We start from the raw sequence: 13,656 nt of genomic DNA, 5'->3' as shown, positions 1-13,656 counted from the left end.
GAAAGTCTGAGTGGGCAAATTATAATAGTGTTTTCAGTGTGGTCATTGAAATCTTTGCTTAGACTATGCAAGAGTTGGGAACCAGAGCAGTAGCACAGCAGGTAAGGTGCTGGCCTTGCATGCGGCAGATGCAGGTTCAATCCCTGGCATCCATATGGTCCCCTAAGCCCACAAAAAGTGATCCCTGAGGGCCGGAGTGATAGTACAGTGGGTAGGGGGTTTGCCTTGCACGCAGCGACCTGAATTCAATCCCCAGCTTCCCATATAGTCTCTCAGGCACCGCCAGGAGTCATACCTGAGTGCAGAGCCAGGAGTAATAATCCCTGAGCATCTCTGGGTGTGACCCAAAAAGAGAAAAAAAAAAGTGATCCCTGAGTACAGAGTCAGAAATAAGCCCAGAGCACCACCAGGTGTGACTCAAAAGCCAAAACAAAACACCCAGAAGTCACAACAACAGAGTTTATATTTGAACTGAATATTAATATTAATGAATTAGGCAATTGCCAAGTGGGAAGAATTTTGGGATAAGAGTGTCTCATATTATGTGTGTACATAACAGGTAATGTTTTCTTTTGTGTGTTAGTGAAGCCCCACTCGGAAAACACTTCAAAAGTCTCATGCTTTATACACATGTGCACACACACACATATATACATACATACACTTATATGTATGTATGTATGTGTGCATGTATGTATTTTTGGGGTTTGGGGCCACACCCAGCTGTGCTGAGAACTTTCAGCTAGTTCTGTGCTCAGGAATCATTCTTAGTGGTGCTCAGTGGATCATATGTACGTGTGTGGGGAGGGGGAATTAAACCTGGATTGGCCACATGCAGGGTCTTATCTAGTGGATTATCATTCCATCTCTCTGGCCCTGTTTTTTTATGTTAACTTAAAACAATTTTTTAATTTCATTTTGGTGGTGGGTCATAGGAACCGCCTGTGGTCTAGGCACTCTAAGCAGCTCTTACTCTCAGGAAATTACTGTGAATGCTGTGATGCCAGGCAGCATCATAGGAAAAAAAAAAATCACTACTTGTTTTTAATATATCTGATACCCAGGTACATTGTAAATATTTTTAAAAATTACCTTTTTTCCAGAGGCTCACAAGCATGCTGGTGTTTGGTACTCTAAACACATCAGTAAAGTTTTTTCTAGCTTCTCTTAGCCAAGATAAATAGAGCTAGTTTGGTTCAAAACAACATGGTAACACTATATGTCCTAACAACTGAATCCCATTAGAACAACAAATTAACCCACTTTGGGCTGGGAAAGTGGCTCCAAAGGTGAAGCATGTGCATTGCACCTGGATTTGATACCATCACCACGTGACCCTCCTAGCAACACTGTCCCACAACATACACAAAATGGGAGAAAAATATTTTGGTTTTGTTTTGGGGCCACACTGGGTGGTGCTCAGGGTTAACTCCTGACTCTGTGCTCAGAAATCACTCCTAACGGGACTCGGGACATGTGGGTGCTGGAGCTTGATCCTGGGTTAGCTGTGTGCAGGGCCAGGGCCTTCCTTGTGGCGTTAATCTCTCCAGCCCCAGGAGGTCGCCTTTCTTCATCAGTATTTGTAGTGCAAGGCACGGTATTACTACTGCTGAGTGTTTGAAAAATTCAGTCTTCAAACTGAATGTAATGTTTCTACATTTATAAATTAATTCATTTAAGGAACATAAGTTGGTAAATTACTACATGTCCTGTATGGCTCTTCCTTTATTGTCCCACTTTTTACACTCTTAGTAAGAGCACCCTGGTGAACCAGGGAATTCATAGCACCAGGCTAGAGGCCATTGAGAAGTCAGGCTGGAGTTAGTCCAGTGAAAGGGCAACAGAAAAGATCCTTCTAGGGAAGGGCAGGGAACTTATTTAGGGAACTGCACGCAGCACATGAGACCTTTGGATGCCAGGAAAGAAGTCAGAAAAGATGATTTGGAGAGATAAATACATAAATTCATAGATTGTGGTGTTTGGAATTTATGCTGCAAGTTCAAAAGGTTTGAAACTGGTGAGTGATGAGACTGGAGTGATAGCACAGTGGGTAGGGCGTTTGCCTTGCATGCGGCTGACCCAGGTTCCATTCCCAGCATCCCATATGGTCCCCCAAGCACCGCCAGGAGTAGTTCCTGAGTGCATGAGCCAGGAGTAACCCCTGTGCATCACTGGGTGTGACCTAAAAAGAAACTCCCCACCCCCCAAAAAAAAACTGATGAGTGAGGTGATTACTTTTACACTCTGGAAAGGGGTCTAGGTCCAGGGTAAGGAATATTAGGAGGGGGGAAAAAGGTGAAATTGGGAGCAAGGATATTAAGGGAACACTGCAGTGGTTGAGGACTTCAATAGGGTAATGAAAGGGATGGCAGACTGAACAAGTAGAATCCTTTGGCTGTGGTGTCATTTGTATGACAATATGAGGGGGGCAGGGTAGGGGGAGGAGGAGGACAGGCCTCAAATCTGGCTTGATGTTCTTACTGACAAAGGCGTGTACCAGCATAGGCAGCGAAGAGAATGAGTGGGATACAGAAGTAACAGGATGAACTGGGTTTTGGTTCATAGAAAACTCAGCATCCCATTAACATTTGCAGTCTCAGGTCCAGAAAAGAAGAAACAGATTTACTAATTGTCAGCATGTGAGGGGAGGGGGAGGGAACTAGTGTGTCCTGGAACATGGTGGCCTCAGTGGAAGAAACAAAATCCAAAGAGTGGGCAGAGAGATCAGAGGTGCCAGCACAGAGCAGGCTGCAGGATTAGCCGCAGAATCATCTGCTCTCGGAATTTAAATCGGTGTTTGCTTGGGAACATATAAGCTGGGGACCAGTTCTCTTGTGCGGACACGGTGTAACCACATCCATCACGCCCTCCTCTGCTTTGAGCACTCCTCCCTCCCCTCTGACTGGGAGTTTCGGCTCCATTGGCAATGGGTGCGCTTGACTCAAGCAAGATATTCTGTGGTGAGAGGCTTGTTCAAGGCCGGCGTGGCACTCACAGGAGATTTCCACAGACACCTGGAAGTGTTCCTTGTTTTATAGAACAGGCTACTCCCCACTCCATCATTCCGCACAGGTGGAAGGCCTAGACGTGCCCGAGCCGTGTAGCCACAGCTCGATGTGTAGGCAGCAGTGATGTGAGGTTGTGTGTGGGGGAGGGTGTGTATGGGACTGAGAAACTGAAGAGAAGCCAGAGTGGAAGCTCCAGTAACCTCACAGATAACCTCCCCAGGGAGCCTCTGTGTGTGTGTGTGTGTGTGTGTGTGTGTGTGTGTATGCGCGCAGGCACCGGAGATTGGCATGTGCTGTACCTTTGAGCTACACCCCTAAACCAGTTTTTTTGTTGTTGTTGTTAGCTCTTTTTAAACAGTACATATGTAATGTTGAGTGCATGAGTGATGGTTATTTCTAACAGTATTAAATAGGTAACTGTCCCAGTAATATGTGGCAGCTTGGCAGTATATTTTTTAAAAGTCTAAACTACATCTATTTGGGGAAGAAGACAGGAAGTGGGTGGAGAGTAATTTTAGCATTGTCAGACATCAGAATACAGAATAAGAAGATGAAATTCTGTTGGAATCAGACATGAAGTGGTTTGTACTTGTCATATCATTTTGACATACAGTATATAGGGCTTTTTTTTTTTTTTTGGCTTTTTGGGTCACACCTGGCGATGCATAGGGGTTACTTCTGGCTCTGCACTCAGGAATTACTCCTGGCGGTGCTCAGGGGACCATATGGGATGCTAGGAATTGAACCCGGGTTTGCCTCGTGCAAGGCAAACGTCCTACCCACTGTGCTATCGCTCCAGCCCCCAGTACATAGGTTTCTATATAAAAATCGCAAGAGCCAGAAGAAGCTAAGTACATTAACATTTTAAAAGCTTATAAAGTGTCAAATATACACAAAAATAGAGGGGGACCCCATCCCAGTATGTGTAGTACCCAGCTTTAATGGTGATCAGTATGGGGAGGGACCTTCATTTCACAAATATTAAATTCATATTTGTGAAGCTAGAGCATCACATGGCCGACTGGTCTATCTATCCAATGCTAAAGATTTAATTTTTTTAGTCTTACCATCCTTGTCCTCACCCTTCACCTTCATTGCCAGCCACTGATCAACATTGTCACTATGTGTGTTCTAGAGTGCTATAAGTAGAATCACTTGCTAATCCACTTTTATGTCATTTCTTTACATATTGAGTATATTTTTAGCTCTTTAACATCTAGTGTCATTTTTAACCCTTTCACCGCCCTGTAAGTACAAACACATTCTAACCGTTATTTTCTTCCTACTTGCATGTGCTCAGACATTTTAGCTCATGTTTAGTAGCGATTTTATGGTGGTGGCACATAGTTACAGAGAAATGTCATGGAAAGAGACATTTTCTTCAATCCCTTCCCCTCTAACACAGCTTTTTGTCATTGCCTATAAGAAGTGTATCGTAAGGAAGATGGCAACAGTTATTCAGACTTAATAGATTCCTCAGAAAGAGCACTGTGTTTCCAGGAAAAAAAAAAGACGGTGACTGCTACTGCCAACAGTTCATACACAGCAGAGTGCACCATTTCCTGTTTTTTGTTGCAGAGGTCACACTCTGGAATTCCCCGTTGGCCCACGGTATAAAATCCATTTGCTCTCTTACATTTGAAGCACTACAGGCCAAAAAAGGGTGTATTTGTTTAGTGTCTCCATGTTATACCAGAAAGTAATGTTTTTAAAAAGTATTTAAAAGTATTTAATTACATTTGAACCTTAATGACTCTTGATTTCTTAGTTAAAAACGTTCTTGGGGGGCTGGGTAGTACAGCGGGTAGGCACCTGCCCTGCAGTGAGATGGGTCCAATCCCTGTCCCTGTCCCTACACATGGTCCCCCAGGCTCCAAGAGGAGCCATCCCTGAGTGAAGAGCTAGGAGGAAGCCCTGAGCACTGCCCAAACACTGTCGCTTAGGCAGGAGGGATAGTACTGCAGCTAAGGCACTTGCATTTTGGGCCACCAGCCCTAGTTGTTCCCTGACACTGATGGCCCCCTGCAAAAATAAAAAGGAGAAGTGAGTACCTCAGTCTCTCTCCCAGCTTCTCTGGAACTTTGTAACCTTGATAATCCTTTTTCTTTGCGTTCATTCTCCGTATCCTTTTACTGGATTCTTCCTCATCAGGAACTAAGCATAATCTTTTCTCCCCTTATGGAAACATACTTCAGTCTATTTTTACTTCCCCTTCTTTCTGTAGTTTTTCTTCTCCTCTGATTTTCTTCTCCCTGTTAAAACAAGACTGGATCCAGAGTTGTGTGATTGCCTTGTTCCCCTACACCCCAGGGGAAACAGAGACCCGCCAGCTCCCCTTGCCGTGTCTTCCTTCCCCAACGCTCCACAGCACACGCTGCTCACCGGGGCGCACCCTTCAAGTTGCTGGATTTGTTCTTGTCTCATCCAGTGTCTCCAGCTTCCCTGCAGCCTTAGAGTTCTGTGTTAGCTTCTTCCCAGGACATCTCACAACCTCTGACAGCTTATTATACTGTGATTTGACTTCTTAGCCCTATTGCTTTTCATCTCTGCTTTATTGCAATCAAAATAATCTCCTTTCACCAACATTGCCATAGTAGGGGACTGGAGCAATAGCACCAGCGTATACCGCTCTGGTCTTGCATACGGCCACTCCGGTCTGGTCCCCGGCACCAGGGGGTGGCCAGAACCCAAGAAAATCACTATAATAACTATCGCTGTTGGGTCGTTCCACCGTGTTTTCCACCTGCAGCCCTCGGGAAGTATCTTTTAAAACCAACTCTCTCTTTAAAAACCTTGCTGCTCCTCCTTCGTTATTCGTGAGGGTCTGGTAGTGCCCTCGTTTCACAAACGTGGGCTCAGAAACATCCATTTGGGACTTATTTTGGGAAACGCTTCTGGGAGAGATGGGTGGCCTGAGGACACTGATGACTCGACTCCTGTTATCTTCCTGCAGTGAGTGAAGTTAGAATAAATCACTTCACAGGAGATGCGGGCCAAGTGGAGCGCTGCGCTCAGCCCCAGACACACCCGTCCGGGGGGTGGGGGGGAAATGATGCAGATTCAGAACTGAATGAAGTTGCTTCTGCGTGCTCATAGTGCAGGGATGAAGAGTAACCTGGAAGTGGAGCTTACTCTCAGAAACATCCATCCTCTCCTGCTGAGGCCAGCGGCAGCCTGCGGGCCCGCCGGACCACTGTCGCTGGGGCTGACCTGTCTGAGCGAGCCTGATGAGTGTTTCAAAGGAAAAACTGGCTTCTCTCTTTCAGATAGGGCAGGGGACTCCTAAGCAGGGAGTCTGGGGCCACCAGGGGCACCCCTGGTAGAACTGGGGCTTTACATATGCTCTTCAGCCTTTGGACTCTTCCTGACTCCAGCTTCAGGCTTCTTTTTTGGATTCTAATCTTCTACGATAAAAACCAGAGGTAAAAGGGTTTGGGTGATAGCACAGTGGGGAAGGTGCTTTCCTTGCACATGGCCAACTTGGGTTTGATTCCTGGCATCCCATCTGGTGTCCCGAGCACTGCCAGGAGTGATTCCTGAGTACTCAGCCAGGTATAGCCTCTGAGCATCACCAAGTGAAGCCCCAAAACCAAATCAATAAAAAAAAGTCATAAGTAAAATAATGTACATTGGCTTCTGAAAGTAATATGTGAACCCTGCTTTTGAAGCTTTATTGGAAAATCATGCTCATATCCTAATACACTGTCATTAGGATCTTACCATATTCTACTAGAAGTAGACACAAAATGTTATGTGCAAAAGTAACCTAATCAAACAAGTTCAGACTCTGCAATAGTTTTGGGGCAAAGTAATTTAAGGAACATAAACTCTACCCTCCACAATCCCCCCACTGTTTTGATTTTTGCAATTTGTTGTCTGCAGTCCAAAAACACAATAAGATATTTTAAGACTATATTTATGTAACTTACTAGTTTAGGTTTTGTATTCTCCGTTGTGACTCTTGTGCTTAACTTATGACAGACTTTATCAGTCAGTCGGTAGGTGAGAAGCACTGCATACAGGGTTTGGTACTGTCCTTGGTTTTAGACAATCAGTGAGGTGTTGGGACATGTCCCCAACGGGAGGAAGGGAGTTCTGTTAGAGTGGGACACTCTGTCAGCTGTATGCCCATCTCAGACTTTTTTTTTCTTTTTTCTTTTTTTTTTTTTTTTTTTTTTTGCTTTTTGGGTCATACCCGGCGATGCTCAGGGGTTACTTCTGCCTCTGCACTCGGGAATTACTCCTGGCGGTGCTCAGGGGACCATATGGGATACTGGGAATTGAACCCCAGGTCGGCCACGTGCAAGGCAAATGCCCTACCGCTGTGCTCTCGCTCCAGCCCCATCTCAGACGTTTTATTATCTAAGGAATCATAAAACCTGGATGCTCATTTAAGAGAACTTTCATTTCTGTAAAATGTCAATCAGTGAAAATCAGCAGGGTACAGAAAATACCTCTATCTAGTGGGGCAGGATTCCCCAGACAGTAGCTGCAGTTGCTAGGAAAGCCCCCCCCCCCCATCCTGTGGGAGTTCAGTAAGGGCCAGCCTGACTGACAGTTTCATTCTTGGCCAGAACATGGTGGGACCAGCTCCTCCTGTGCTGAGAGGAAGGGGTGTAATCTGAGCACTGTCAAGGTAGAATGTTGACGAAGTCTAGAAAATAAGGACAATCAGAAGGGGTGTACTCCGATCGTACTGTATTCCTTGCTAACTGACAGTGATAGTGACATCATTTTACATTTGTCTCATTTTGTTTAAAGAGTAAAACCAGATTTGTTAATATTACAGATGTGTCATCTTGAAAGGTAATTGTGATAGTGCAAGAGCCGGGCGTTTCTGTATCCTGGCTGGTTACTGAAGTCATTCATCGCAGAACATATATCCGTCAGAACTGTTTTTTTTTTAACAAGACTACTTATCAACACGCTCTTTTCCATATTTTAGAAAAGGCGCCGGCGGATTGACCGAAGTATGATTGGAGAGCCCACGAACTTCGTGCACACGGCACACGTGGGGTCGGGAGACCTGTTCAGTGGGATGAACTCAGTAAGTGGGGCTGGCGCGAGGCGACATTGTGAATGACGACTCTAAATGTATTAATTATGACCTAGGGAAGAAGCATGGAGGGGTGAAAAAAATGAATCACGAAACTGTAATCTTATCGTATTTGTCAAATTCTTTTTCTCTGTCCTATACTAAAATGTCTTGTAGCTACCACTCTCCTTCCATCCCTCCCTTCCTCCCCCATACTATAAAGAACTGTGAGTGGAAGTTAATATCCATAGCCCCTGACTTGGAGATCAGCCCTTTCATAACATTTAGACTATTTCTTTTTAATAAAAGTTATTGGACTTAATGAAAAAAATTTTCATTGCATTTACCTTATAAATGTTGACTTTTATGAGATTAAAATGCTTGTGATTTGTTCATGACTGTAATATATGCTCATGCTTTAAGTGGAGGATTACAATTTACACATATTCCTTGTGCAAGGCTGCAAAAAGGATTGATTCAAAAAAAATTTTGGCCCACACCCAGTGGTGCTCAGGGTTTACAGTGATGGTGCTCGATCCTAGTCTGCAGACATGCAAGGCAAGTGCCTATACCATCTCTCCAGCTTCTGAAAAAAAAAAAACAAAACAACATTTTTGCTTTTGAATATAAAGTCTCAGAATAAACTTTAGACAGTCTCAGATGAAGTTTTTCAGTCTTTAATTTTCATCTAAGAAAATAAAAAGCAATAATCTAGGGATTTTATCAGGACCCTGCCTCCTTTGGGCCATGAAAGAAGCCCCTAGGTACTTCCCTCAGCTCTAAAAAGTAAACATGTTAGGTGATGTGTTTCTGAGTTCCTTAGGGCTCTGAAGGTGAATAACGCTTTCTATAAACAGAACTTTATGATTCATTAGGTACTCACTGGACAGCACTAGTGAAATGCTTGAGAACAGACTTTTAAAATAGGTAGGTGGGTTTCCTGGATACAGCAAGCCCATTGTCACTTGAGTTACTAGGTAAGCAAAGGAATGACATTTGTAGCTTCCTGGAAAGGAAACAACTTGATTGTTTGAAAGTACTTCTTTCAGCTATCCTTTTGTGGAAATGTACAAGATGTCAGTTGCTATCAAAATAAAATTCAGTATCTCTGTTTCCTGGATCAGTATGGAGTGAAAAGAAAAGGAATTGACTGATTCTCTGAGTATTATAATACATAGATAGGATGGGTAGTTCAAATATTAAATTTTAAAATTAAATTTGAAAATTTAATGGAATTAAAAAATAACTCCCGGTGCTATCGCGATAACACAGTGGGGGAGGGAGCATTGGCCTTGCATGCATCTGACTCAGTTTGACTCCCAGCTTCCCATATGGTCCCCTAAGCACTGCCAGGAGTAATTCCTGAGTGCAGAGCCAGGTGCAAATAGCCCCCCCCCTCAAAAAAAATTCCTAAAACTCATCTTCCCTATTTCAAGTGTGAGGGGGATGGGTGCAGCGTTCAGTGCTTTGGCCCAGCAGTGCTCTGCTGGGGACTCAACACGTGTCCTTGTGCATGTACCCCCACTTTGGTTTTTCCAAAAAATATATAGGGGCTGGAGAGAAAGTATGGCAGGTAGGGCGCTTGCCTTGTACCCAGCACCCCATATGGTCCCCCAAGCACAGCTAGATGTGGCACAAAAATAAAAATATAAGTATAAAGGAACAAGTCCTAAGTGGAGAGGAACAAACAAAAAATCTTCTTTTCATATGTTTCAGAATTTTCTTTCAGATTCTTACCTGGCATATCAACATGAAAAGCCTGAACGTTGTATATGACTATGGCTTCTCATCCATTTAGATGAAACTTTAGGATCATCTCTATCTAGTAAGGGGAAAGAGGGGTCCACATTTGTCTCCAGCTATCCCCAAACCCTCATAGGCCACCTGTAATTCCAAAGTACCATTGATCTGACTTGCATGTAAGTCTGCTCCAGTCTACAGTATTGACACAACAAAGTTGATCCTAAGAATGCCCAGGAAACAGCACTGCAGTACTGAATGGGGCCGTGGCTGGTAGGGATCCCTCGCCTCCTGTTTAGCAAGGTCCTTGATACTCCGTATTCAGTCGCAGCTATATAGTCTCAGCACCAAGTGGTTGGGCTGCTCAGAGATTCCAGACCATTTTGTTTTAAATGGAAGGACTGAGACTTGGAGTTGTTTTTTCTCTCATGGAAGCTGGCATTGTTTTTCAAATAGGCCAAAATTATCTATAAAAGCTAACATATGGTTTGATGGTAAACTATTTGTTACCAAAAATCATGACTTTGTTTTGATCATGTTTCAGGTTAGCTCCATCCAGAACCAGATGCAGTCCAAGGGTGGCTATGGGGGTGGCATGTCCGCCAATGTGCAGATGCAGCTCGTGGATACTAAGGCGGGATAGCGCCGGTCACCCCCCCGTTTGGTGAGTATGGGAGCTGCAGGCCACACACACGTAGTGTGGGGATGCAAATAGTTTTCTAAAGAACGGAGAGGGTGAGGCAGCAGCCCAAATGGTAGGCACAAACCTAGCACACGTGAGGCCTGAATTAGTCTCCAGCACAGGTGGGGAAGGCCTGTCTTAGTGAATTGGGAGCCCGTTGGAGTAGGACAGAATTGTTATAAGGCTGAATCTTTCGAGTGATCATCAGGCCAGTTACATTTTGAGTATTAGTTTTTTCCTTATGAGGAACTTTAAATGCCGTAAGGCATAAGAGGCTTCGATTGAGATTTCAATAGCAAGATTGACCTCCTATGTGTCCTTTCAACAAGAGGGAAATTGATACTCCAGTAATTTCATATTGATTTTTATGTATAACACTAGTATTTGCATACCCAACCCTTCACTGTAAAGAAAATCAGCTTTAAGAAAGATGAACTCATAAAGTGTAAAAATAATCTGGATTTTTCTTTTAATTTTGTAGGTCATTAAGAATTTTTTGTTTTCCACTATTCTTTTTTTTTTTTTCTTGTCTTGTGATTGCTTTTCTTTTCAATTACACAAAAGAAGTGTGGTGGCGTCTTGTTCAGCCCGTTGTGATTCCTCCAGTGACACGTAACTGTTCGCTCCGAAGCTGCGCATGTCAGATGACCCTGCAGTTCCTCCAGCTGCCTGCATGCCGGGGACTCGTCGACTGAGTTCTTTGGATTGTGGCTTAATTCTCAATTTTTAGCAATATGGATCTAATCATAGCATGATCTTTTTCGTGAATGCTATTTTGCAATTTTTTTCATTTTAAATATTTCCACCTTTAGCCTTATGATTTTACTGGTAAGCAAGGATCTGATATTATTTGTAATCGGTCACATTTATGTATATTTTGGAAGGTATGAGACCCACAAGCACAATTGGGATTCATTGGAAACTTCAGCAGAAACGGTATCTGCATGCTTTATGGAGTTGCTTCCTAGGGGGGTGGGGATCGTGCTGCTAGTGGAGACCGTTTGGAGCTGTGCACACCCTGTCGCAGCCTAGAGCTTATTTTAGAAGTGTGGATCTCTGGTTTATTAGAATTATAATAAAAACCGCTTGCATTCATAAGGCACTCATTCTGTTGTAAATGTTCAGTGTATTTATTTTGAGAGCAAAGACCTTGTAAACAGGTGTGGCGATGTGACTTCATGCTGGGGTAATTCCCGCAGCCAATCTGTGTACTCATTCTATTTTTGTTTTTATCTTATGTCTGATACTCTGTCATCTAGTTATTTCTAGGAGCAGTCTGTTGAACATTTGGCCTGCACTACTAACTGCAGACTCGAGTTGTTGGCCTTTCCATAGTCTACATATTTTGGGGGCAGTGGGAATTGGCAAGAGCAACACACCTGAATTCTTGCCAGTGACACAGCCTGCACCAGACTTTCAGGGTGCCGGTGAGAATCCTTCGCTCAGGTTCCAAAATATGTTTGTTCTTTACCATTGTGTATAAATGCTGCTTCTGCCCCATTGGGGTATGGGTGTTTAGGCAGTTTGTGGTTTATATTATTAATGTTTAAATCCTATTTCCATCTCAGCCCTGTCTGACTTCTTTTCCTAGGAGTTATATTTCACGCAGTAGATGGGGTTCAACTTAAAGAGCTACAAGGAACTAGGTAGTTTAATAAAGAAAAGAGTGATCATTTCTCTTACCCTTTTCCTTAGTCCTCAGGTTTTTATGAAAACAGGTTACTGAAGAAATATTAGTAGATTTATAGAGGAAAAACATGAGAGTAATAATTATTCTTTTAAAAAATATTTACCCAGTACCATGAGACACTAGATTACTCAATGCTTGTGTTTCTATAATTTTGAGTCTTCATAGGTGTCAGTCCTAGAGAGAATCTGTCAAGAAAAAACATTTGGCATTTCAGGAGTCCAATGCTTAGTAATCAAAGTCAGCAGTTTAGACTTGAATTCCTCTGTTGTCATTAACTCAACGTGTAGCAACTGATTCATGCAAGCTCACAAAAAGACAGATTGGAGCTGCTTAGCACTGATGCTGTGTAGTCTACTTCTATATTGACTTAAAATTAGTACAAGCTTTTATACTTGTCATGTGACTCCCAGAACAAAGAGTACAAGGACCCATGGTCCCTGCTCCAAATCCTCTAGCGAGCACTGGAGTTTCCGTGGAAAGCCAAAGGCTGCTCTCTTCAGCCAGTGACTGTCTCAGTAGTTGCAGCTGCCACCGCCACCAAGAAAGGGGCCAGTAAACTTTTTTAAATTTCTAAGATTTTAGCCTAGAATATTTTTTAGGGAAGCTGCATTCCCAAGTAAGAATTGTGCCCTATGTATTTCATTTAAAAATTGAAGTTCATGGGATTTTTCCCATTTAAATTTTATTCGATTGTTAAAAATTAAGGGAAATGAGTAAGCTAATGACCAGGTGCTTTCCTGTGGTATGGGTATGAAGTAAAATAAGCATAAAGCAGAAATGGTAACTGGGTTCAGCATTTCCAAAGCAGCATTATTTGTGGGCCTTTGAAAATAATTTGAGTATATTAGCTTCCATTTCTGCAAAGTTTGCCTTGAGTTTGTTTAAATTGACTTATGCTCAGCAACCAGAAGAGAAAAATTGACATATTTTTATAATATAAACATACATTTTTTTTGTACATTGTGTTCATTCTTGAATAAAGTGAGGTCAGTGTTGGCTTGTAGATATTAAAGAAAAGTATTGATTTTTGAGTCAATAAATGTTTTCTTTCAATCTGGTTTGGGTTTTTGTTTTCTTTGAAGTATTTACCGGAAGCAATTTACACCAGTATGACTTTTCTCTTTAAAATAGGATTTGAATAGGGCTGGAGTGATAGCACAGTGAGTAAGGCGCGTGTCTTGCTTGTGGCCAATCTGGCACCTCATATGATACCCTGAGCATGTCGCCCCCCAAAAAAAAGTGTAATTTAATTACATATATTATTAAAATTATAGTATATATACACACTTAAGAGAGAACAACCTAATATGTTTTAAAATTTGAGAATTCTGTGCTGCAGTCACATTTCAAGTGTTGCTAGCTGTAAGCTACCATATTAGATGGGGAATTTTGGGAGAGTAGTTCAGTATCTCTGATACTCCTCAAATGCACCTGCTTACAGATTCTGTATAAGATCTTGTGCAGAGTTTGAAGAACGACCACCAAATATTGTAATATTAGA

At 42.8% G+C, this 13,656-nt stretch overlaps 1 protein-coding gene across 7 annotated transcripts in view; it reads left to right on the top strand.

Annotated features, from left to right (window-relative positions):
* Positions 1-13,213, top strand: part of CDC42SE2 (CDC42 small effector 2) — an 89,043-nt gene extending 75,830 nt beyond the window's left edge. For 6 of the 7 annotated variants that reach the window (XM_055142897.1, XM_055142898.1, XM_055142893.1 and 3 more), the window contains 3 exons: positions 7,954-8,055; positions 10,328-10,447; positions 10,947-13,213. In XM_055142897.1, the coding sequence (XP_054998872.1) occupies positions 7,954-8,055; positions 10,328-10,426 (201 nt within the window). In that variant the 3' untranslated portion in view covers positions 10,427-10,447; positions 10,947-13,213. The remainder of the gene's footprint in view (positions 1-7,953; positions 8,056-10,327; positions 10,448-10,946) is intronic. The other variant, XM_055142899.1, reaches the window with a different exon arrangement.
* The last annotated feature ends 443 nt before the right edge of the window (positions 13,214-13,656 follow it).

This window comes from Sorex araneus, chromosome 6 (genome assembly GCF_027595985.1).
Source record: "Sorex araneus isolate mSorAra2 chromosome 6, mSorAra2.pri, whole genome shotgun sequence".
Lineage (NCBI taxonomy): Eukaryota > Metazoa > Chordata > Mammalia > Eulipotyphla > Soricidae > Sorex > Sorex araneus.
Note: the sequence above shows the minus strand (reverse complement) of the source record. Positions and strands in the feature narration are given on the sequence as shown.